This window comes from Helianthus annuus, chromosome 15 (assembly GCF_002127325.2).
Source record: "Helianthus annuus cultivar XRQ/B chromosome 15, HanXRQr2.0-SUNRISE, whole genome shotgun sequence".
NCBI lineage: Eukaryota > Viridiplantae > Streptophyta > Magnoliopsida > Asterales > Asteraceae > Helianthus > Helianthus annuus.
This window is the reverse complement of record NC_035447.2, coordinates 15502689-15525793: the sequence shown is the minus strand read 5'-3', so window position 1 is coordinate 15525793 and position 23105 is coordinate 15502689. Positions and strand designations below refer to the sequence as shown.

At 34.0% G+C, this 23105-nt stretch overlaps 1 protein-coding gene and 2 long non-coding RNA genes across 8 annotated transcripts; 1 reads left to right on the top strand and 2 right to left on the bottom strand.

Annotated features, from left to right (window-relative positions):
- Nucleotides 1-1988: 1988 nt before the first annotated feature.
- On the bottom strand, nt 1989-11069 carry LOC110913353 (cysteine-rich receptor-like protein kinase 15). The gene is made up of 9 exons (XM_035984257.1): nt 10377-11069; nt 9372-9406; nt 3792-3973; nt 3581-3718; nt 3358-3494; nt 3054-3264; nt 2715-2952; nt 2454-2604; nt 1989-2360 (listed from the first exon to the last, which is right to left on the bottom strand). Exons 1-9 carry the CDS (start codon nt 11031-11033, stop codon nt 1989-1991), a joined length of 2121 nt encoding a protein of 706 aa, XP_035840150.1. The 5' UTR covers nt 11034-11069.
- A 2393-nt stretch (nt 11070-13462) lies between these two features.
- LOC110910880 lies at nt 13463-22655 on the top strand. Of its 5 annotated transcripts, none has more exons than XR_004881724.1 (11): nt 13463-13815; nt 14050-14131; nt 14606-14697; nt 14776-14837; nt 14915-15020; nt 15120-15782; nt 20620-20773; nt 20868-20981; nt 21382-21756; nt 21862-22043; nt 22494-22655. It is a non-coding gene; the product is annotated as an uncharacterized LOC110910880 (long non-coding RNA). The 5 variants fall into 5 exon arrangements; XR_004881725.1 differs by having other exon boundaries at nt 14606-14837; nt 15120-15397; nt 15678-15782; XR_004881723.1 differs by having other exon boundaries at nt 14606-14837; nt 15120-15432; nt 15678-15782.
- LOC110910879 lies at nt 15956-19668 on the bottom strand. 2 transcript variants are annotated; one of them, XR_002576540.2, is made up of 6 exons: nt 19303-19668; nt 19166-19239; nt 18015-18639; nt 17032-17248; nt 16388-16499; nt 15956-16305 (listed from the first exon to the last, which is right to left on the bottom strand). It is a non-coding gene; the product is annotated as an uncharacterized LOC110910879 (long non-coding RNA). The 2 variants fall into 2 exon arrangements; XR_002576539.2 differs by having other exon boundaries at nt 19166-19668.
- Nucleotides 22656-23105: the final 450 nt, after the last annotated feature.

Below are 23105 nucleotides of genomic sequence, written 5' to 3'. Positions count from 1 at the left end.
GGCACAAAAGCTAAATGCCATTAAATGTGTGTGCCACAAAATGACACTTTTTTGTAGTGTGCCCCGTTACAGTTTCGCGTAGACGCGTACCAATACACCAAAACTGAACACGTCTCTGATTTTACTAAAAATTGACCATGCATTGTGTACTCAGGTGCCATGCATCCACTAATACCAAAAAAGACTTGTCAATTACTATACATGACTACATGATAAAACATAGATATGAAAAAACTCATATGATTACAAAAAGAAAATATCCATTTATGCACGGACACTTACTATGTTCCAACGATTCGACTAGTGTTGGCTTGGGTTTCTTCAGGCCTGAACAACCTTGCGATACTAAAATCTGCTATTTTTGGATTCATTTGGGAATCCAACAAAATGTTATAACTAGCTTTCAGGTCTCGATGTATTATCTTTAGTCGCGAATCCTCATGTAGATACAAAAGGCCCTTTGCAGCACCTCCTAAAATTTTGTATCTTCTTTCCCAATAAAGAACCACACTCTTTGTAGGATCTAAACATTTAAGATCAACAATTAGCATATTTAAAAGAATGAATTTCTATGAATTCATCATTATTCTTTCTATAGAATACTTTTATGGAAAGTCAACTTTCTGAATATAAATTTATGTAAACTTGCATTTTGTACAAACCCATACATCAAAGTTGTTTGGAGCCTTCTAGGCTAAATTCTAGAAGCAAAACCAAGTTCCAGTGTTGCAGCCTCACAAGTAACAGAACCTCATTCTTGAATTCTTGTTCCCCTTGCCCCGAATCTCTCAACAACCTCTTCACAGCTATTTCTTGTCCTTTTTGTAACTTACCATGAAAATTTTAGGCCCAAAGATGTTGTTGGTCTCCGTAATCCTTGATAAAACCGTTTCACATATGCTAACTTAATTTCTAGTGTCTTGTTACCTTAATTATAAACCAAGCCAAATCCACCTTGACCAGGCTTATTGTTCTCGGAAAAGTCATCTGTTGCTTCTCTAATTATACCGACGTAACGATTCAGCTGTACTAATTTCATTGCTATCTCCTTCCTCATAAACTAGAATTATTGTCACGGACATTATTAAGAATTCGAAAACATAAATCTTTATCAAGAAAGTAAGATAAACAAAACAAAGAACACATACCAGTGGACATGCTTCCTGCTTTCTTTTTCTTCTCATGAACACACAAACAAAAAACACCACAAATAACAAAAGGCTTAGGGTTGCAACGACGACGATGGCTAGTTAGTGTGTTTCTAAATAGGTTTGTTTTCGTGCTTTGAAAAATTGACATGGTTAGTTAGTGTGTCGTGTGTCTTCTTGTGTCGTATATAACGTAGTTATGCCAGCCTAAGTATTATCCGTTAACATAGTTTTTAACCATGAATAGTTGAAGGAATAAAGATGTAAAAAAATGAAATTTAAGACAATGTGTATAAAAAACAGTTAATACCAATGTCGTGACAGTTACAAGTTCGTTCGCTATTATCTCCGATAGCAGATCGGCGATAGCGCTCATTGTTAGTTTGCCAGACCTTCGTTCCTGTTGACATTCGTCTCTCGTAAGTTTTCTGTCATACTCTTCGTTTTCAATATGTATAGTTGGTTAAATTCTTGAACATTATCTTCCCTAAATGTGAATATTGCTGCAAGAATATATAATACACTAGTGATTGATTCTTAGAGGAAAGAAAACAAAATTGCTGTGGGTCAACCCAGTCGTTGTTTCCTGGACTTGTTTGGATTAGTTTTATTGAATAATTTGGACGCGAACCTCAGTTTTTGCCATTAGGTAAACTAAACAGAAACTAGTAAAGCTATAACAGGGATGAATAAAAGTTATAGGAAATGCCACACCTAAAATTATGCATTCCAAACATATATACAGAAATAAAAGATACAACCCACAGTTCAAAACATGAATAATTGTCTCAATAGCAAATATTAAATATAACTTTGATCCCAAAGAATAACCATAACAATTCATCTATTGAGAGTTAGGTCGTTTATAGAAATATCACTTGCTACAGACCGTTGTGAAGATCTTGATTTACTTTTCAATTGATTAGGATGACTAGTACTTGAAGTGTACTCTACAAACAAGGGGTTTTCAGGATTCGTGTTTGTGTTCGTGTGCACAAAAAAGGCAGGCTCTGAAGGGACCGGGAGGGTTAGAGATAAGCTACTAAGCATGAGAACAACTGAAGCCATAGTTGGTCTCTCATTTAAATCTTCTTGAACACATAATAGACCAATGTGGATGCATCGAATCATATCACGTAGGGAATTGGATCCGTCTCTCAATACAGGATCGATTAAACTTGAGGCCGTCCCATCTCTCCAGCTTTTCCATGCCTAGAAACAAGGAATTGCAATATGGGAATTCAATGTAAAGTTGTAAACTTTCAAAATTATATATTGGAACATAAAGTAAATAAAAAAATTTACATGACTAAGAAGATCTTCAATCACCACCCCGTTCTGGAAAGTGTGGTTCTTCTGCCCAGTTACAATTTCAAGTACCAATACACCAAAACTGAACACGTCTGATTTTACTGAAAATTGACCGTGCATTGCGTACTCAGGTGCCATGTATCCACTAGTACCAAAAAAATACTTGTCAATTACTACACATGGTACGACATTTCTAAAGAATAACTCACAAGATTATTGAAAAGCAAAATATCCATTTTTTTTAGGGAGACTTACTATGTTCCAACGATTCGACTAGTGTTAGCTTGGGTTTCTTCGGGTGTGAACAACCTTGCCATACCAAAATCTGCGATTTTCGGAATCATCTGGGAATCCAACAAAATGTTACTAGCTTTTAGGTCTCGATGAATTATCTTTAGTCGTGAATCCTCGTGTAGATACAAAAGGCCCTTCGCAACACCTCCTAAAATTTTGTATCTTCTTTCCCAATCAAGAACCACACGCTTTGTTGGATCTAAACATTTAACATCAACAATTAGCATATTATCGAAAGAATATTGATACAAATTCATTATTATTCTTTCTACAGAATACTTTTATGGGGAGTTAACTTACCGAATATAAATTTATCTAGACTTGCATTTTGTACAAACTCATACATCAAAAGTCGTTCGGACCCTTGTAGGCTAAATCCTAGAAGCCGAACCAAGTTCCTGTGTTGCAGCCTCGCAAGTAACAAAACCTCATTCTTGAATTCTTGTTCCCCTTGCCCTGAATCCCTCGACAACCTCTTCACTGCTATTTCTTGTCCGTTTTGTAACTTACCCTGAGAATTTTAGGTCCAAAGATGTTATTGGTCTCCGTAATCCTTAATAAAACCGTTTCACATATGTTAACTAATTTCTAGTGTCTTGTTTACCTTATAAACCAAACCAAAACCACCTTGACCGAGCTTATTGTTCTCTGAGAAATCATTTGTTGCTGCTTTGATTATACCGAAGCTATATTGCAACGATTCAGCTGTACTAATTTCGTTGGCATCTCCTTCCTCGTAAACTAGACTTATTGTCACGGACATTATTAAGAATTCGAAAACATAAATTTTTATCAAGAAAGTAAGATAGACTAAACAAAACACTCACCTAAGCTGTCCGGTTGACGTGCTTCATGCTTTCTTTTTCTTCTCATGAACACACAAACGAAAAACACCACAAGTATCACAAGACTTAGTGTTGCAACGACAGCGATGACTACAACAATTGTAGTGTTACTACTGCTGCCTGAAAATCTCATAAAATATTAGTGAAGTTCATGTAGCATAGTTCAAGTCAAGTGTATCTAACAGATGTTTACCTGAAGGTGATGGTGGTGGTGGTGGTGGTGGTGGGGATGACTGTGTTGGCGGCGGGGATGGTGGTGCAAGATCTACCGTATCATTAAGAAACCTTGAACTTTCATATCTAACAGTGCAACTAGGATAATAAACCCTTGCTCCACGGCGACCTTTATCAATAGCATCAGCTGTTGGTTCAGTTCTGTTTATACATGAAGGAAAACATGAAAACATACCTTTGATTGCATCAGTACAGGCCAGTAGAGAATCCAGATGTAGATGCAGCAATAGTGTTTGACATAGTTGTCAGTTTTTGGTCTGGTTCCTCCTTAGGGTGCAATCTAATGATGGTGACTAAGAAAAACGAAAAGGGTATCGGCTGTAGGAGAGGGAGGTCGAACATTATGATGTTATGGCTAATAGGGTGTCTGATTGTGTAACTGAGTAACCCCTTAACCTCCACATAAGTCTCCTTATATAAGCACCCAGGAGGAAACCCTAATTAGTTAATAATGGTAATAAGGCCCATCAACAATTACCAACTAATTATTTAATGGATTGTTATATATTTTGATCCATATAATGTAAATGATTATAATGGCCATATATAAATAAATATGTTATTTATTTATTCTTACATTCTCCCACTTGGCCGAGTAATCATTTACTATGAGTGTTAGATAAGCCTGATCAGGAGTTAACACTCATTTTGGCCTTAAACAAGTACTATAGCAGAAAAATACAGCCGTTGAATCATTATGCGACTCAGGACCCCCATTAATCATACTATAGCCTTAATTTAAAACCTAATCGTTATGATCAAAATACGCGTAAGCCCTTTGTTTGATTTGTAACTATATTTGTCTATATGCCATTATGCTAGCTTGACATATTCTTAGAGACATACAAAATCAAACTGATGAGGAAAATTAACTAATACTTAGTCATTCATAGTACGATATGCAATTGCGCACGACTATTAATTAATACCCGTCTATGAGCTCTCTTAATAAGACTTATGGGTAATAGCCCTTTAGTTATAGGATCCTTAAGCATATCATGAATGTATTCGATACAAAACTTAGTTTCCTCAATTCGTTCATAAACGAATAATTAATTGCGTATCGAAACTTAATGCAGCACCTCTTGAACTGTTACTGTTCAAGGAGTTATGGTAGCTGACTTTATCACACTAATTCTTCAAAACATTAATTATATGGAGTTAATAAACTTATGAGTCCACTGATAAATTTCCAACAACATTTAGTGACTATATTATGTCTTTATAACTTAGGTTGTTAATATCAGTGCATTATGACTCCTCCATGAAATAGGTTTTGTCTGCTGACATAAAGATATACCCGAAATTACATTTTATCATCTTTGAATATCTCAAAGTTAGAGTAATAAACCGGTTTTAATTCTCACTTCTTCTTTAAATTGTAGTCTCTCGTTTCTTTTAAAGATATTGTAATACTCCATTAGATGCTACACATTAATCTAGACATATCTAGTGTGTTGCAATGTGAGTAATATCTAAACGAGTATAGACTTAAACTTACATAAGGCTTCCAATTAATGAAGCGTAAATAAATAATATCATTTATCCTATTATCCTCTTAAAGGAGAGCAATATTGATTGTTACATATGTAAGGACCCATTTAATGTTAAACTTATGGAACGAAACGAATGTCCCATTGGGTCTATCTCGGTATGTTATGATATCTATTACATAAGAGACATCTCTGAGATCTATTATATCAAAGTTTGTGTTAACAATGCTTTGACTTATGTAACATATACTTGTCAAAAGAATGTCATCTATATAGACAAGTTTATCTTAGTTGCTCCCACTCATTTTGAGGTAGGTTCATTAATCCACTTGATTCTTGATGAAAATAATTACGTTAGCTTTTCATCACATTATAATGTTTGCATTAACCCATACATGGATATTATTGGCTTACAAATAAAGCGTTCTTTAACCTTCAGTTTAAAACTTTAGGTTGTTATCTAATGAACATGTAAATGTGTCAGCCATTTATTAGGGAAAATCGTTTTAATGTTCATCTAATGTAGCTTAAAACTATTATAAGCTACTAGAACAGTGATGATCCTCAAAGAAATCTTTTGTTAGATATGTAATAAAGATTCTTTAATAATTTATCTCTTCCCGAGTACAAACCTTGACAACCAATCATGCCTCTTTGTGTCTTAACGCTTATATTAGGATTTGATTTAGTTATGAACACTCTTAGGTAATTCAATCAAATCTCAAACGTTATAAGAACTCATAAAATCAGTTTTACTAGAAAACAGTTTTATTCCATTCAGAAGATTGATTGACGCTAATGGCTTAATTAGAAGAGATTGGACCAGTAAACTTTTCCAAAATCCATTTCAACTTCAATTAGGGAGGTTATGTAATCATCAAAGTTAGTAGGCTTTTAAACCTAGATGACCTCCTGAGTTGATTATTGGGTTTGTTAGAAGTTTCAGTTTTATGGATTAGCTCTTGGTTAGGTTGCTATCATTTTCATTCTAAGTTGTAAGGGTTGGTGCAGTATGGTATACAAGAGGTGTAATCGGAGTTAAATTCGGAGTGAAATTTAATGACACTCTTCCCCCCACCTCTTGTATTCCTTGCAAAACATGATAAGGACTTTGACTGCTCCCACCGAGCTTAGAAATCTTTAGGAACTCAGCATGCGTAGGGTCAATGTGTAACGACCAACAAATTCTAATAGAGAAACAAGTTAATGACGTTAGTCGTTGTAGTTTCTCTTGTTGAGGATTATGTTAGTTTAGGCAAGAAATCTAAATGTGCCCACAATTAAGCAACAATGAAACTTTTGTAAGAGTAGCATTAGATTTAAGGAGATAAGGTTTGATAGAACAGTGTCGTGATGGAGCAATGTCTTGTACAAGAGGTGTAAATTTAAAAGATTCACTCCCCCACCTCTTGCAACTATTGCAAGTTATTATTAAGACACTTAATGCTCCCACTAATCTTTAATATCTCTAGAATGCTACAAGAGAAGTTTCTTTAATGTCCAGATTTCATAAGAAACTTTAGGGACATATCTAATAGAAATCTTATTAAGTATATATATGAATAGATTTCTTCTAAGATCGTGTGCCATATGCGACAAAAGTTTAGATACAAGTTGATAGTCTGTTCAATGATAAATGAATTATGTCTGAATATTCCATTTGGAATAAGTTCCACGAATGTCAATGAATGACTTATGATGGACCCATGCTTATTCCTTAAGCCAAGTCATATTTTAGGGCTTTAACGTCATGATTTAAAATCACTTAAAATGAGATTAGATGGAAAAATCATCCTCATTAACCATGTCATGATTTCTCATGAATTTTGGTTCTAATGGATGAAATTTATAAGTCTCATTTTCCTTTTGTCAAATTCTCATTAGCATGATGACAAAAGTTGTGAAAAATAAGGTATCATCTAGTTTCATCTTAATAATGTTTCTAACCAGATATTTAGAACAAATAAGAGGAGAGTTTAAGGTAAGTGTGACTTTATGTTGACTATGCAAACCTCACAATCTTCATAACATTGCTTAATTATGATACTATATTAATCAGAATATATAAGGTATCGAAAAGCGTTGTTTGAAGACTGCTTATTATGGCTCTTATAGCCTTAACATTTAATTTTGTCACTAACTCTCGTGTTAGTTATTTGTCGAGTTCTGGTAAGGAAACGTATGGAACTAGAGTCAACTAATCATGTGTTAATTGGAATATTAAAATTATCAGACTTAAATATCATTAGGAAGTTACTATCTAATTAATTTATCCAACTGTTCTTTAGAATAATGGATAGTCTCGTTGCTTATGCCTAGTCTAATGACATAATTATGCAGTGAGATTTTTCCCTTGAAGAACCTTAACGTTGGGATTAGCACTTGTAATTTGTCTATGGACCTTAGAACAATCCTCTCTTAAGGTTTTAGTGGTTGTAAGGTGAATAACATCTTATTTTCCAGTTTCAAACATTTATTTCTATGTACATATGTTGCTTATCAACACACTCGTTATACTTTGGTACTTTTGAGTGTTATAGCTGATTTATAATGCATCAAAATGTACAAATGAAAACTTAGTATGTAATGTACTGGAAAATGTACTTATTTCCATGCGTAAACCCTTAACTTTATGGGTCATGGTATTGTACATTGTTGTGTATTCACATATACCACTTAGCTTAAAATTTATAATTAGTTAAATGAAGACATGCACCTTAGGAGTTCTTGTGATTATTCCACAATTATAGATTAGTCTTAGGAAAGACTTAATCTGGAATAACCTTTTAGTGATAGCATTATGTAAGAGAGTTCTTGATTATCATAAGAGACATCATGTTCGATTTATCCTAATCATCACGCTCTACTTTTCTTCTGTAGTGCCTTATCAGAAGAGAGCAATAGGATTATCGTGTCTTAAGAGATAATCAAGTATTTAATTTAAGAGCTAATTCTTATAGAAACTTTAAATAAAGCAAACATTTTAGGTTTAGTAATTAGAGTGGATGAGATTTATAGAAGAAAATTATGGTGAGTAAAATTATGGGTACTAAGAATAAGGCAGACAAAATGATCACAAAAAATTAATTGAGGATCATTAATATAAGGATCATTATGTGAAGAGATTGTGATACGTCTATTACTAACATCAAAATAATAGACTACTTAAAATTCTACTTAAACGAAGACAAAACAGCTTTGGCCAGAAGTGTAATCATTTAAGCATGTGTGCCAAGTGGTTGTAACAAATCAGCTTTGGCCAGAAATTGAGACAATCACTTTAGTTATGCACTTGTTAAGTATGCCATCTATGAATGAATTAAATCAGCTTTGGCCAGATATTAAAACATTCATGCTTATGATGCATACTTAACATAGCTTTCGTAATACTTGAACGATAAGTAGATGTATCAAGTCAGCTTTGGCCAGAAATGATATATCAAAAACTCATTCAAGTTAAGCCATTTTGGTTTTGTAAAACATTATTTGATCCTCATTAATTAACTAAATAATTACAAAAACCAATCATTTAATAGCAAATCACTCGTTAGCGCGGGTCGAACTCCGCGGTGAGTTTGCCGGGGGTTTGCAGGGGGACAGCGTGCCCCCGCACGGGGTTCGGGGCGGAGCCCCGAGCTAAATCTTAGTTCACATTAAACAGCCTAAAATAATGAGGTTTCGAGTCAGGTTTCGACTGAGTTATGAGATCTCGAGTCAGTTATGAGGTCTCGAGTCGCAACCTTGTTGTCACGAGTCGGAACCATGGTCTCGACTACTATATCTTATGAGATCTCGAGTCATGATGAGGTCTCGAGTCGCAACCACGGTCTCGAGTCGCAACCTTATGGTCTCGAGTAATGACGTTATGGTTGCGAGTCGCAACTACGGTCTCGAGTAATGACGTTATGGTTGCGAGTCGCAACTACGGTCTCGAGTAATGACGTTATGGTTGCGAGTCGCAACTACGGTCTCGAGTAATGACGTTATGGTTGCGAGTCGCAACTACGGTCTCGAGTAATGACGTTATGGTTGCGAGTCGCAACTACGGTCTCGAGTCGCAACCTGATGATCTCGAAACTTCCTGTCACAGCTGTTAATTATGATATCATAACCGAAAATTCGAAATTAAGGGATTATGGGATATTATTTCCTGTTTTAAAGTGATCTAATTTTATCAACATATTTCGAAAATAATAACTGTTTATCTAATAACAGTTTCGAATAAAAATTAAAAGATAAAATTAGATCAAACATGGAAAAAACACCCATTAATCCTAAATCATTCCAAAACATAACAGAATACTTCGAATTTTCTCAAGAACATGATGAACCCTAAAACATAAAACATAAATTCTGGAACCCGAAACCTGAATTTTATTAGTTTTTCTAAATAGATTTCGGTTAAAAAAAAAATAATCCAGTTAATTCGGTGAACAAATAATTAATCTTTTCCCGAAAACAGAGATCTCGAGTCGATCTCCATGACTCGAAATCGGCTGTTATGTTCATAAGGTTTCAAAAAATTCCGTTTTCCAAGTTTCAATCCCAGAATTATGGATACAAGAACAGAACTGACTAATCAACATATGCTCTGATACCACATGTTGGTTCAGTTCTGTTTATACATGAAGGAAAACATGAAAACATACCTTTGATTGCATCAGTACAGGCCAGTAGAGAATCCAGATGTAGATGCAGCAATAGTGTTTGACATAGTTGTCAGTTTTTGGTCTGGTTCCTCCTTAGGGTGCAATCTAATGATGGTGACTAAGAAAAACGAAAAGGGTATCGGCTGTAGGAGAGGGAGGTCGAACATTATGATGTTATGGCTAATAGGGTGTCTGATTGTGTAACTGAGTAACCCCTTAACCTCCACATAAGTCTCCTTATATAAGCACCCAGGAGGAAACCCTAATTAGTTAATAATGGTAATAAGGCCCATCAACAATTACCAACTAATTATTTAATGGATTGTTATATATTTTGATCCATATAATGTAAATGATTATAATGGCCATATATAAATAAATATGTTATTTATTTATTCTTACATCAGCTGCACTATCCAAGCAACTATAACACTGATTTTCTGATAAGTCCGGTGTACACTGCATGTACCCAAAGATCCTTGTCGTCCCAGGTCCGTTCGTGCTGTTTGTTGCGTATTTACGAAGTGATCCACCACTTGAAGCTTCAGTTCTAAGTTGATCCAACAGCTGGTTGAGCGCTTGGTTAAACTGGTCCACGTTGGTCGCGTTACTAATGTTAATCAATTCGCGTATACGACTAGTGTCTGGATTAGTTCCCAAAATGGTCACATTACAGTACCTTAACATACATGTATCAATATACCAACCAACTGCACCCTTTTGGTTTGGGCAAGTATCTCGTATTCTTGAACTAGCTTCATTTATGCACCCCCGACAGTCAGCTGGCTCAACGTCACCTCTACATAGCGCGATCACATTGGCTTGATCAGGGGTTTGACCAACAGACCGGTTGTAGAACCCGTATCTGATGCTGGTATCAGACGTCAAAGACGACAAAGCGTCATCAAGATTATTTTGGTACGTACTATTTATAGTGAAATTCGCGTTACCATCGCATATTATAGGGGATAGAATATCTTGAGACACACAAAGGGTGATACAATTTAGGATGATCACCAAGACAAAAATGAAATATGAGTTTTTGGGTACCATTAACATGATGTGTTGTAAAAATGAAACTCGATGGAGTTTGGATTACAGTAATAGCATTGATATGAGAATATGATGGTTTTAATATTCCTTTCTAGATTGACAAAAAAAGAGTTGTAGTTTGATTACTTGGTCAAATTTTGTAATGGGAATGATTGACTAAAAAAAGTAATGGGAATTCAAGTTATTTGTTTCAATTTTATTGGTCAAATTTCGTGGCTGACCGTGTCAATTACTTCTGCTTTTGTTTTATTTTTCCTGTTTTTATTAACATATTTTTTAGTGTTTTATTAATATACTAGGTTAGAACCCCGTGTAATAAATAGGTTGAATAAATGTAATTTCATATACTAATTTTTTAAATAAACCAAATTATCAATCACGAAAACCAAACTTTGTATTAATATATTATTTATTTTTCTTTTCATTAATTAAAAATTATTATATCGATTTTATTACTTAATTTATTAATCAAATTGTATATAACTTTCAATATTATCTGATATATAAAATTAATAAAAAAAATATTTCTAACATATGTTATATAAATTTAGTTACTTATGTAAATTGAAATTGATACTTATCATAATTATTCGAATTTGAACAATTAAGTAGGGACAAATGGGAAAAATACATTTTAGACGGGAAATTCATAAAAAGTGTCACACGTCCACCATTTGATTTCTTTTATTATATGGTAGTATAGATATAGAATAATTTATAAGGTATAATTTCAATAGTGAATCATGATTGTGAGCATTGGCGAAGTATAGAAGGGGCGGGGAGGGGCACCCGACCCTTTCGCTTAGTAGTGTTATATATGTAGTTTTCGTTTAGAAATTTTTGGGTATATACGTTTTCGACCCCCCGGTTCCATAGAAATTTTTTGGTATATACGTTTTCGACCCCCCCGGCCATTCGGGTCAAGCTTCGCCACTGACTGTGAGCGTTTGATATAATATTTACTTATCTTTTCTTTCACAAAATCAGGAATGAAATAAAATAGAGTTTGTAATAGAATATAATTTTTTTCATCAATTTGTGACCAACACTTAATTTTAATTTTAATGTATTACTAGATTCTTGCCATAGGCCGCGCATTGCGGCGGCAACGACTTAGTTGTTTATAGTTAAGGACACGTTATGTGATGCGTTAATCATATGAAAACGTGTGTTTCGACGTATCCGATCTAACTCTCTATAACCTATATAAGCACTACATCATCCTTATATTTGAATCAAGACCTATCAACATCAACAATCAGTGACTCGAATTTATACTGTCGAATGACCAGAGTCAGACTTGTTTCCAAACATAATTTACGTCAAAATATAGACCAACCAAAATCGTACGTAAAAATAAGCATGAAAACGTATTATACTTAACCAGAGTTGTTTCCGAAAAAAATTATGTCGAAACGTGAATTTATATCGTTTACTGAAACATAAATTTATAGTCACCCATAAAAATAAACATGAAACGCATTATATTGCCCCGACTTGTTTCTGAAAAAATACATGAGAAAAGTTACGTCGAAACGTGAACTTATAACGACACGTACTTAAAAATAACCATGTGAAACTATAGTTTTTTTTTAAAGCTAAATAATGAAAATACGGATTAGAAAGTGGATAGTCGTACACGAAACAAATATCTAAATACATACCTACATATATTCATCTATATTCATTCATAGGTAGATATATTTATTATTTGCATGTATACAGGAAAAGAAAAGATAAATAAACAAATGTATACAGAAAAAAAAAATAAAGAAACAAAACAAAAATAAAAGAAAATAGAAAAGGAAAAAAAGTTGAGAAGACGTGCTGAATAAAAGAACAATAGAATAGAAAAAGGAAAAGGTATTGAGACTACTAAATGAACAAAAAATAGATCACAAAAAAAAATGTAGTAGAAAAGAATCGTACTTGGGTCTATTGGTTACATAAGCAAAGCCTTAACCAATACATCCATCTCTCATTTTGTTACAAACTCTCAGGTTACTATAATATATATAAAAGAATGGGTCGGTGGCTTTGATGTGACAGCCACCGACCATTCTCTTTAAGATTATATAAATTTATTTAATTCCTTGGGAGTGGTTATAAATTGTACTAAACTTACATTCTGTATTCTTTCTTATCTTTTGTGACTAAAATAAAACAGTCACAAAAACTTTAAATAGCTTTACGACCGGTTTATTAATGAAAATAAATTTTAGTTTATCTATTAGCATGAGTTATATAATTTTAATTTTAGTTTATTATCTATAAGACATAGCCTAATATGATGACATGTGTCCCCTAAATGGTTTCTTTTATTATATAGTATAGATATCTATCTATTATACTAAATGAATTCTCTTAGGCCACATGGGCTATTCTTAGCCAATCATTTTGATGATGTGGACACCCTCTTAATCAAGGTAATTCACCTTAAGCGCCAAACTCTTTTCTTTTAATCTCCTCTCTCACATTCTCAGTTCTCACGTTTTCTCAAAAAACCCTAAATCATCTACCGCCGCTTACCACTCTCCACCATCACATTCTTCTATATGAAACAATTCTACATGATTCGATCGAAACTGAATTAAAGGTATCACTTGAAGCTTTCACAAAGCCTAATTCTCAGCGAGTCGATTCTCATGTATCTATGATTCAGATTCAGATCCCATCTATCTCTGATTCCTTTCAAAAACTCTACATCTATACCAGCCGATTCTCATCAAAGCGATTATCATAAACCCTAAATAAACCCTCAATTGGAACCAGTCGAATGCTAATCCATGTAAGTTTACTCTTTTTACATCGATATTTACTGATTTACGTTTACTCGAGATTTCAATCATCATCTGATTGTATATGTTAATCTTTGTTTTGTGTATGTTTTACATAAATTACACATATTTTCATTTTTAACAGATTTTTCCCTTTTGTTTGGATTATTCTTTTTCCAAGATACAAACAAACCTTTCAAACCCTAACACCACTAAATTTTCACTTTTATATCTTTTCTTTTTAGAATGATGAACGAAAATGGCCAGAATATGGACCCGGGTTCGTGCGTGTTGGTGGGTTTGTACTGTGGAGATGGTGGTGATAAGGTTAGTTTTCAGATTTGGTTGAATAGTATGGATGTTATTATTGATTATTGTTGTTGGATCTGGTTTTGTTTCGTTATTTTAAGTTATTTTGAGTTGAAATTTAGGTGGAATTGGTTTATAATGGAATCCGAGTGAATCAGTATATTTATGTGATACTATGGATATGAATTGTGTTTGTTTAGAGTAATTTTATACACTTTGTGTTTTTTTTTTTTAAGATTTCATTTTTTTGTTGGTTTCTTTTCAAGAGTTACAAAGATGCTTACATTCTTTAGTATAGTGGTAAGTTTGCCATACTTATACTTTTATTGATTATTGTAATTTCAATTTGGGGTTTTCCATTCTTACAAATATCTAGGGCAAATTGAGCTTTTATGCAATGTATTGATGGGTTTTGCTTTGATATATTCTAAGTTCATAAGGTTAAATATGTTCAGACGATAAAAGCTCTAATGGGTGTACATTGATCGACAGAAAGCTTAATCAGATAATGCTTGCTTATAGATATTATGAACTTGAACCATAAACGATAAAAGAAGACATATTGGATGTTGTTAGCTGGAACGGTAATATTTACTCCGCAGTTAGTATTTGGTGCAAACGCATGCCGAAGGTTTTATATGATACAATTTGTACATTGACAGAACTCAGGTATTTTGTTTTTCATGGTAACTTTTATGCTGATGGGGCTGAAGCATACCAAATGGTTAGTCGTGTTGAAAACCTTTTATTCTATTTTATCAAAATCCACAAACTTATAAAGATTTGTGGCTACGTATTTAGGAATTTTGGATCAGACATATTGATGGATCACGTTTCAAATCAGATGCAGAGAGACAGAAAGTGATACAATTTTCTTGAAGTAGCGATATAGAGAAGAGTTTCCGCGGTAAGGATGATAAAAATTATCTTTTTCAGATGTATTTTTTATTTGTTTTGTTTGTTAGGTGTAATTTATGGGCTAACATAGATTGTACTCGTGCTATAGGAGCTAAAGATATAGATACACACGAAAGACAGAGTTGGGTTATTATCTGACGCTATGCACTTAATAGCATGCTATAACGATGTTAATTCTTACAAGGCAAGTAACTTCAGACATCACGTGCATGTTAATTCTTACTGTTTTTAAAAGTTATATGATTTTCAGCCTTTCATGGATGTTTAAACAGGTCACATAGTTGATCTAAATAAACACTACAAATCCATGTTGTTTGATTTTCTTAACGGGTCAGACTATCGCTTGGATTCTTGGTTAGCTTGCAGGTGACATTTCATGGGTCAGGTCGCCACATGCATTTGTAACTTCACTTAATCTTTTAATCTTTTTAGTTTAATGTTTTCTTTGTAAAAAGCTCAAATTCAAAACCGTTAGGGTAGTGTATGAAGCCAACTGGGAGCTAGGGGAGTGTTTGTTAATTTCTTTTTCCCTTTTATGTCAATGTGGTTAACCATTTTATATTACGGATCTAAAAAGGCGATGAAGTTGAATCAGAAACGATGGCGTACTTTTATGAAATTAGTGAAGACGTGTCAACCATTGCAGGTTATGGCGGCGAAGGTTAATCAGAAACGACGACGTATTTTGTGAAATTGGTGAAGAGTTTGTTTCAAACTGATGGATGGATCTGGTTATCGTCATGTTTGGCCTGTAAGTTGTTATCTATTTGTAATTTTGCACTCACTCATTTAGTTATTTAGTGACATTTTGCTTAAGTTATTTAGTTATTTAGTGACATTTTGCTTAAGTTATTGGAGTATTAGCTATGTAGATTGACTGAAGATCGAACAAACAATGGCAAATTTGACCTTATCATCAAAATATGAATAAAGAACCTGAAATTTGAATGATTGCAATTTCGAATGTTTTTGTTGCTACAAGTGGTTGGTAAATTCACATCACTAGGTTTTTCTCCCGCCGCGTTGCGGCGGGGGGCTTACAAATTATGAACAATCAAAAGGAAATCCAACGAACCCAACGTGAGGCATCTTAATTTACCTTTTAAGAACAATTAAACGAAATCCTACTTAATTTACCTATTAAGAACAATTAAAAGAAACTCTGCTGCATCAATCAATACGTTAACCAAGTGGCAACTCTACACAATCTTCATCATAGAACTTGGATGTGTCTCTTCTCTTTTTGCCATCTTTATCTTAATCGTTTTCATAGCCTATAGCAAAATATAAGATGCCTAAGTATAACTGTATAATAACTTGCATGTAATACTTAAATAGTTCAATGTTCATTACTACCTTCCCAAATACTCACCGACTTCCGAATAGTCACGTTGACCAGCTTTGAGCTTTGATGAAGGCCTGAACACATTAGGTATTCGATGCCCACTGGAGCTGCCAAAATCCGAACCTGTTTTGACCCGTTATCCAAATTGGTCAAAATGCATTTTGAGAAAGGAAGTAATTAATGGGGAGATGATTAAAAGATTGATATGATGAGATAAAAAAAGTTAATTTTTAGGATATATAAAAAAGGACTTTTTAAAAGCTTATAATGGTGACTTTACTATATATTATTACATTGCTTTCAAACAGTTCCCTGTATGAACTTTGTCTTTATTTCAAATATCCCATCTACTTGTTGTAATGAAGCACAAAACTTTGTAGTATACTGTAGGTTTATTACTTCATTGGAGATAAAAGGCGTCTGACAAAGTGGACAAATCTAGTGCATATGATTCAAAATAAATAAAAGAAACTCTACAAATCATTTTCTTCAATTGTACATGACGTTGTTTCAAGACCTCTCCTACCAGTGAGTGCTAAAAAGTTATCCCTAAAAGTGAAAACATGACCTTTATCATCTAATTAAGACCCATCATAAGCTTATTTAAGAAAAAGTGTACTTTTTGTACCTTTATTAGTAATGTAGTAAAACATACCATGGTACTTAATTAAGCAGAGCAGTAAGCAGGCCGGTAATAATAGTTTCGAATGAAATGTGTTAAGTTGACCAGAAGTCAGCCAGATAACCCGGGAACCCTTGGTATGGCCTGTTCATGTTGCGCCGCTACTGGAGTTTGGCCACACCACTACATCATCTTCCCTCGCAAGAATCCTCCATTCCTCTGAAATTTTTTTAGCCAAGTTTTTTGGTGGCTGCATTTTTCATAAAGAAAAAATCATTAGAATTTGAGAATTTAAAAATAAAATAAAATAAAAATAAAGTTGAAACCAAGCTTGCCTGCCACCATGATGATTTCGATTTTAAATAGGGATGATTTGAATAGCCCTCAACAAAATCAAACTTCTTGAAGTTTATATACTCCATCTTAACCTCTACTGGATCTAGTTCGATGAGGCCCTAAACAATATAAAGAAGATTTTTTTCTTAAATATATAAAGAAGCTTCACTGTAACTCATAAAGCTTCAAAGATGATCTTAGGCAGATTCAAACCCTAAACCGACTATTTAAACCACAATCAAGCAAAGAAGCAGATTCAAATTTGCCAATTCAAACCCTAGATAATCCAGTTGAAAACGTGGAATCGAATCCCTAGCCTACAGAAACCATCATTCACTTCAAAATTGCTTTCAAACAAAATAATTTACTGCACTTCGCACATGATCCTTATTGCATGACTATGTGCATCACAAACTCTGCTACCAAAGGCACATGGTCACGTATGCTTCAAATTCGTTATCTATTTTCACTCGAGCACACGCCATTTAAACAATCAAATAATCATTTGCTAAAAGGTAACATAGTTAGGTAATTTCACATCCATCCTAATCCTATATAATAACATAACAGTAACAATATAGTAGCCAATTTACACAAACCTTAAACACCAATTATTGTCAACCGGAACCAAAGATGACAAACAAAAAAATCCTTTAAAAATTATATTAAAGAAAGCAAACCTTGGAGCGTTTATCAGCAGCAAGATCAGCATCTTCAAGGGCTTTTTTACCAGCAACAATGCAATATCTCAAACAATCATCACGTCTCCAGTCATTCTTAGCATCAATACACCCATTAGCCTTAAACCCACGTATCTGCCCACCAAACCGGGTCGGAAACTTGGACGCATCGAACCTGTTAATCATCTCGATTCCACTCTCACCTGTAATCAAAGAAATAAAAAAAAACAAAGCTACAAAAGTCCAATAGAGGGAGTACAAATATCGGAATTAAATACTTAACCGTTGGTGACTCCTCAGATGAACCAAAGTGAAAAGGGTTCACCGAAACTTTGAAGGAACCCTAACCGCCATCGCCGGAGGTGGCGCCTGGGCTACCGGACGCCGGAAAACGGCCGGTGCCGCCCCCTCTCTCTCGCATCGTAACACGTGTCGCACAAATAAATACGGGATAAAAAAAGCCAAAAGAGGACTCGAACCCACACCCTTTCTGTAGAAATTCTATCGTTACCGGAATCACTATCGAAAGCCGCTATCACCCGAGGCGCCGGCTGACTCTCCAAATCCTTAATGAAATTATAACTTCAATTCACATCGAGGAAATAGAATAAATATCACCCAAAACCTACAATTAACACCTCAATTGAAACCAACAAACCAAAATCCGCTAAAAGGTTAACCCAATCAGCGACATAGCAACAATAAAACTCATGTTAAACAAACCAAAAAACTCAGAAATTTTATTTGGAACAAAATTAATAAACAAAATGCATACGAATTAGAAGTTTTTTTTTCCTAAGAAGCCCAATCCACATTTAACAAATCTAATACCAAAATTTCCTTAAAAGAGTGCATACAAATTAGGGCTTTTAGTTTCTTTTTAATAAACACATGTAATCAAGCATGCTCGATTGCAAATAACATATCATCTGCAAAAAGATTGTTTGTGATTAAGACAGAATTTTAAGCAGGCAATTTGAAACAATCAAACACTTTTGTTGTTCTATAACCTTATGTTATTCAAATATAGCATAATCAAGACTCAAACTTCGCAACAAACTTGAAGTACCCAAAATCAAACAAAATCATAAATCTATCAGACCCAAGTGAAAAAGTTCCAAGAAACCGATGAAAAACTGAAAAGTACTCACCTTTATGCAGCTCAAAATGATAATGTAACCCTAGGTTTTTCACAATATAACATAATCACGATGCCTTTCTAGACCTGCAACAACCATCTACATCGATATATCACCTTATACAAAAAAGTCATCTGCAAAAGTTGCACCTTTGCGCCGCCGCCGTAGACGGTACCCCAAAACCGCCATCGATTCTTCCCGTCGTTGTCATCGCCGCTGCGAAACCATCATTTATGTTGCTGCGACGCATCATAACAAAACCACCGGTCAAGAGTGTCATTGTCTGTGGAAAATCAGAAGAAACGGGAGAAGTGAGAAGGGGCGGTGGATTTTGATGTGTGGCAGAAGGTTTTACAGGAACAGAACACGTAATGAAAAAAATGTGGGAGTGGGGCAAACGACACGTGTGTCGCTCTAGAAGGAAAAGTCGGGCCAAAAAAATAGATGGGGGCATGGATCGAACATGAGAGGAAGTGGAATTTAAACAAACACTGAACCAATTTACCATACACTCTAATCTGGCAAATCTTGAACAATATTCCTATCTATACAATAAGAGTAAAGGGGCAGAAGAAAAAAGGGAAGCCAATGAGGACATGCCATGTGGACTAAAAACACTGTTCATAAGGTTTTATTTTTAATTTAATAATATAGTTTAGTTTAATTTAATTTAATTTAATTTAATTTAATTAATTTAATTTAATTTAATTTAAGTTTGAAAAGTTTTATGTTTTTCAAACTGTATTAAGTCGCATGTTTTATATATATTACAGTGGAGGAAAAAAAGTGTATTTAGGTGGAAATTAAGTTGGTTGGTATATTGTTTCTAAAATTTCAACTAAATTCTTTACATAATTCATAAATTGCATACCAAAAGTGTCTATATATATCGACATCTATCGCTATCTGCCACTATCTCCGCTCGATTCTAAAACAAAGAATAAGATTGATTATCGCTTACTTCAAGTTTACGATTTATAGTTAGAAAAAGAATGGGTGACTATTATTAAAACTTGGTTATTATTTCATGATTTTTTCTAAAAGAAATATATAATTCTTTTTTTAAAGGTTAAAAATTGTCTTTTGAGCTTCATTTGTTCAAGACATTTGATGTCCCAAGGTCCCGGATTGTGATAATTGAGGGGATCTATGCGTTTAGTGAATTATGAGGCCTAGAGTATCCGTGACAAGTGGCGTTCATATTGAACTTGATAAATGGGTTTTAAGGGACATACAATGGGCGTTTATATTCAACCGTTTTTGAGTTTATCCCGATTTGATTAACCCTGTGCTCAATCGGAATCGAGTTTATCCCGTTTTGATTAACCATGTATTCTTCATCCTTGATTATCTTTTCGTCTGCTATGTTAATTTAGTTCTGTTATCCAAAACCCTAATTTCCGTTTAGGATATTTTGATTTTTTTAGTTATGGTGTCATTTGTTATGGATGCATCGGTTTATCTAGGTAGCACTGGCATTGTCACAATGGATAGTGGTTGGTGAAGGAATAAAGATAGTGTGCAGGTCATGAGGGTTGCTTGGCATGCGGGTTTTACAGCTCAACTTCAACAAAACGGTTCATCCAATGCTGGTGAAGTTAGAATTTCTTCTGGTTGTTGGTGAGATGCTTAAATCAGTGCTAATTTCATATTGCTAATTTGGTATTCTTTATAAAGTAAAATAATAAGATATAAATGTGAAAACTTTTTGCAGCATTTTGTAACTACTTGAAAGGAATCGCATCTGATCGGGATGCAAATATACAGTTAAGAGCTTGAAATGGGCCAGTCAGTACATATGGGCACTATCCTTGCTGGTGATTTTATGGTAAGTTTGCTTTTGTTTGCTTTTTTTTTCAATTTAAATTTTAGTTTTTGCTATATTTTGTTAAAGTTGCTAAGCATTATGTTTTTACAAATCTGAAATCATTAGAGGCATCTTTGTTCAACTCTTGGTATAACCAGTCAGATGGTTAAGCTGCTAAAAAATGCATTCAAAAGCCTAAAAGACTGTAATATAAGGTAATTAGACAAAAAAAAAAAAAAACTTATTTTTTGGTGATTGAGCTTTTCGGTAGCGGTGGCAAAAGAGCAACACCAAATAACATAGTTAATTCTTCATTTTTTAGTTGTTCCAGTTGGCTGCATTGTTTCTAATTTTTCCAGCTGACCTTTATGTATTAATGTTATTTGAATAATTGTTTGATTATGTAAACTGTTATGTGTAGGTGGCATTTTGGCTCACCAAATTGACTACTACTGATTGTTGCGGGTGCTCATCGGGACAGAACCAGAAAGTACCAACACCGGAAGATTAAAATATCAAACCGAGAGAACCAAACCTATCTAAACGAGTTTCGTTTAAGACTGTAACGATTTGCGTTTTGGATTCCTAATTCTTACAAGGAGTGTAATAGTTTTTTAGCGTTCTAAGGGAAATGACCACCATACCTACCTAATATATATATAAATTTTTTTGTTTTGTTACTTATCTTTACTTTGCTTTCATAATTAAATTGGTGTCGAATTTTGGGTGCAGGCCATGGATACCAAAGACAAGGAGAGCAAATAATTAATTGGACATAGAGTTTTTGTTATTGCTGGTATGCTAAGATTGAGACAAAGTTAAAACTTTTATGGTAAATGAACTAATACATATATTTGGAAAAGTATTGAAGTTATGTGTTTTTTTAATTGTTGTTTTATAGAGAGGCATGAGTGGAGCTGGTGGTTTGAGTGCGAAAATCTGGTGGCAGATGAGTTGTTAGTGGTTGTGGGCGGTGGTGATTGTTAGCCATACCATTGTGGTGATTAAGGAATAGAGGGATGGTTTTCAACAACCGGTGAGCCATTTGTAGTAAAGGAGGATGATTTCCAGTTTCATTCCAAGGTAAGTGTTTACTTTTTTTTTTTGTAAATCCAGGTGTAAGTAAACTGGCAACCACTTTTTATACTTTTTATATTTTAAAAACACCACACACAATTTGATTATTTGGATGTGAATGCTCTAAACATCACTATTTCAGTCCATTAGTTTAAAATTGCGATTTCAGTCCGTGTGGTTTCACTTTCGTGACCATTTTCAGTCCCTGTGGTTTCACTTTCGTAACCATTTCAATCCATTTATTCTGTAAGTACAGGGACTGAAATGGTTACGAGGTGGACTGAAATGGTTACGAAAGTGAAACCACAAGGACTGAAATCGCAATTTTTAAACTAATTGACTGAAATAGTGATTTTTGACAAACCAGAGGGACGAAAACAGTAATTAACTCTTTTTAATAATCTAGCAATAGAGCTTTAAATTCTAAGTCGTCCTGATTGGAATTGATAATGCCAGAGGATGAATGCGATAGTGGAGTTAAAGAAGACATCATGAAAACATCATGAAGGTTTAGTTGACAAAAACTTAATTTGTAACGAACATTATGTAAATGTACTATTTGGACGTGCTCAACTATCTCAAAATATTAGGTTTAACAAATCACACTTTAACGCTTCTACGTTTAAATTATTTTATGTGTTTAGTTGGTGTTTAGCCACCCGCGAAGCTCGCGGGTCTTAGGCTAGTTAAGAAATATTAAGTATACTCATATTAATTATGAAACTAGGTTCATGTTTTGGTAAATATTTTTCAATGCATCCATTTTGGTAAATAAATATTTTTACTATAAACACCCATTTAAAAAAAAAAAACAAAACTATTTATTTTTAAAAGTTTTTTCTTCTTTATGTTTGAATTTGATAACGGTGTTACCATTCATTTATTCACCATTTGTCTGGAAAAAAAACAGAGTTAATTATGTTTTTCGTCTCTATGTTTATTAAAAATTACTATTTCAGACTTTTAGTTTAAAAATTGTCAAAGCAGTTCCCGTTGTTTCACTTTTGTAATTATTACAGTCCACTCTCGTTAACGTCATCTAGTTATTCTGTTAGTTTATTTGAAATG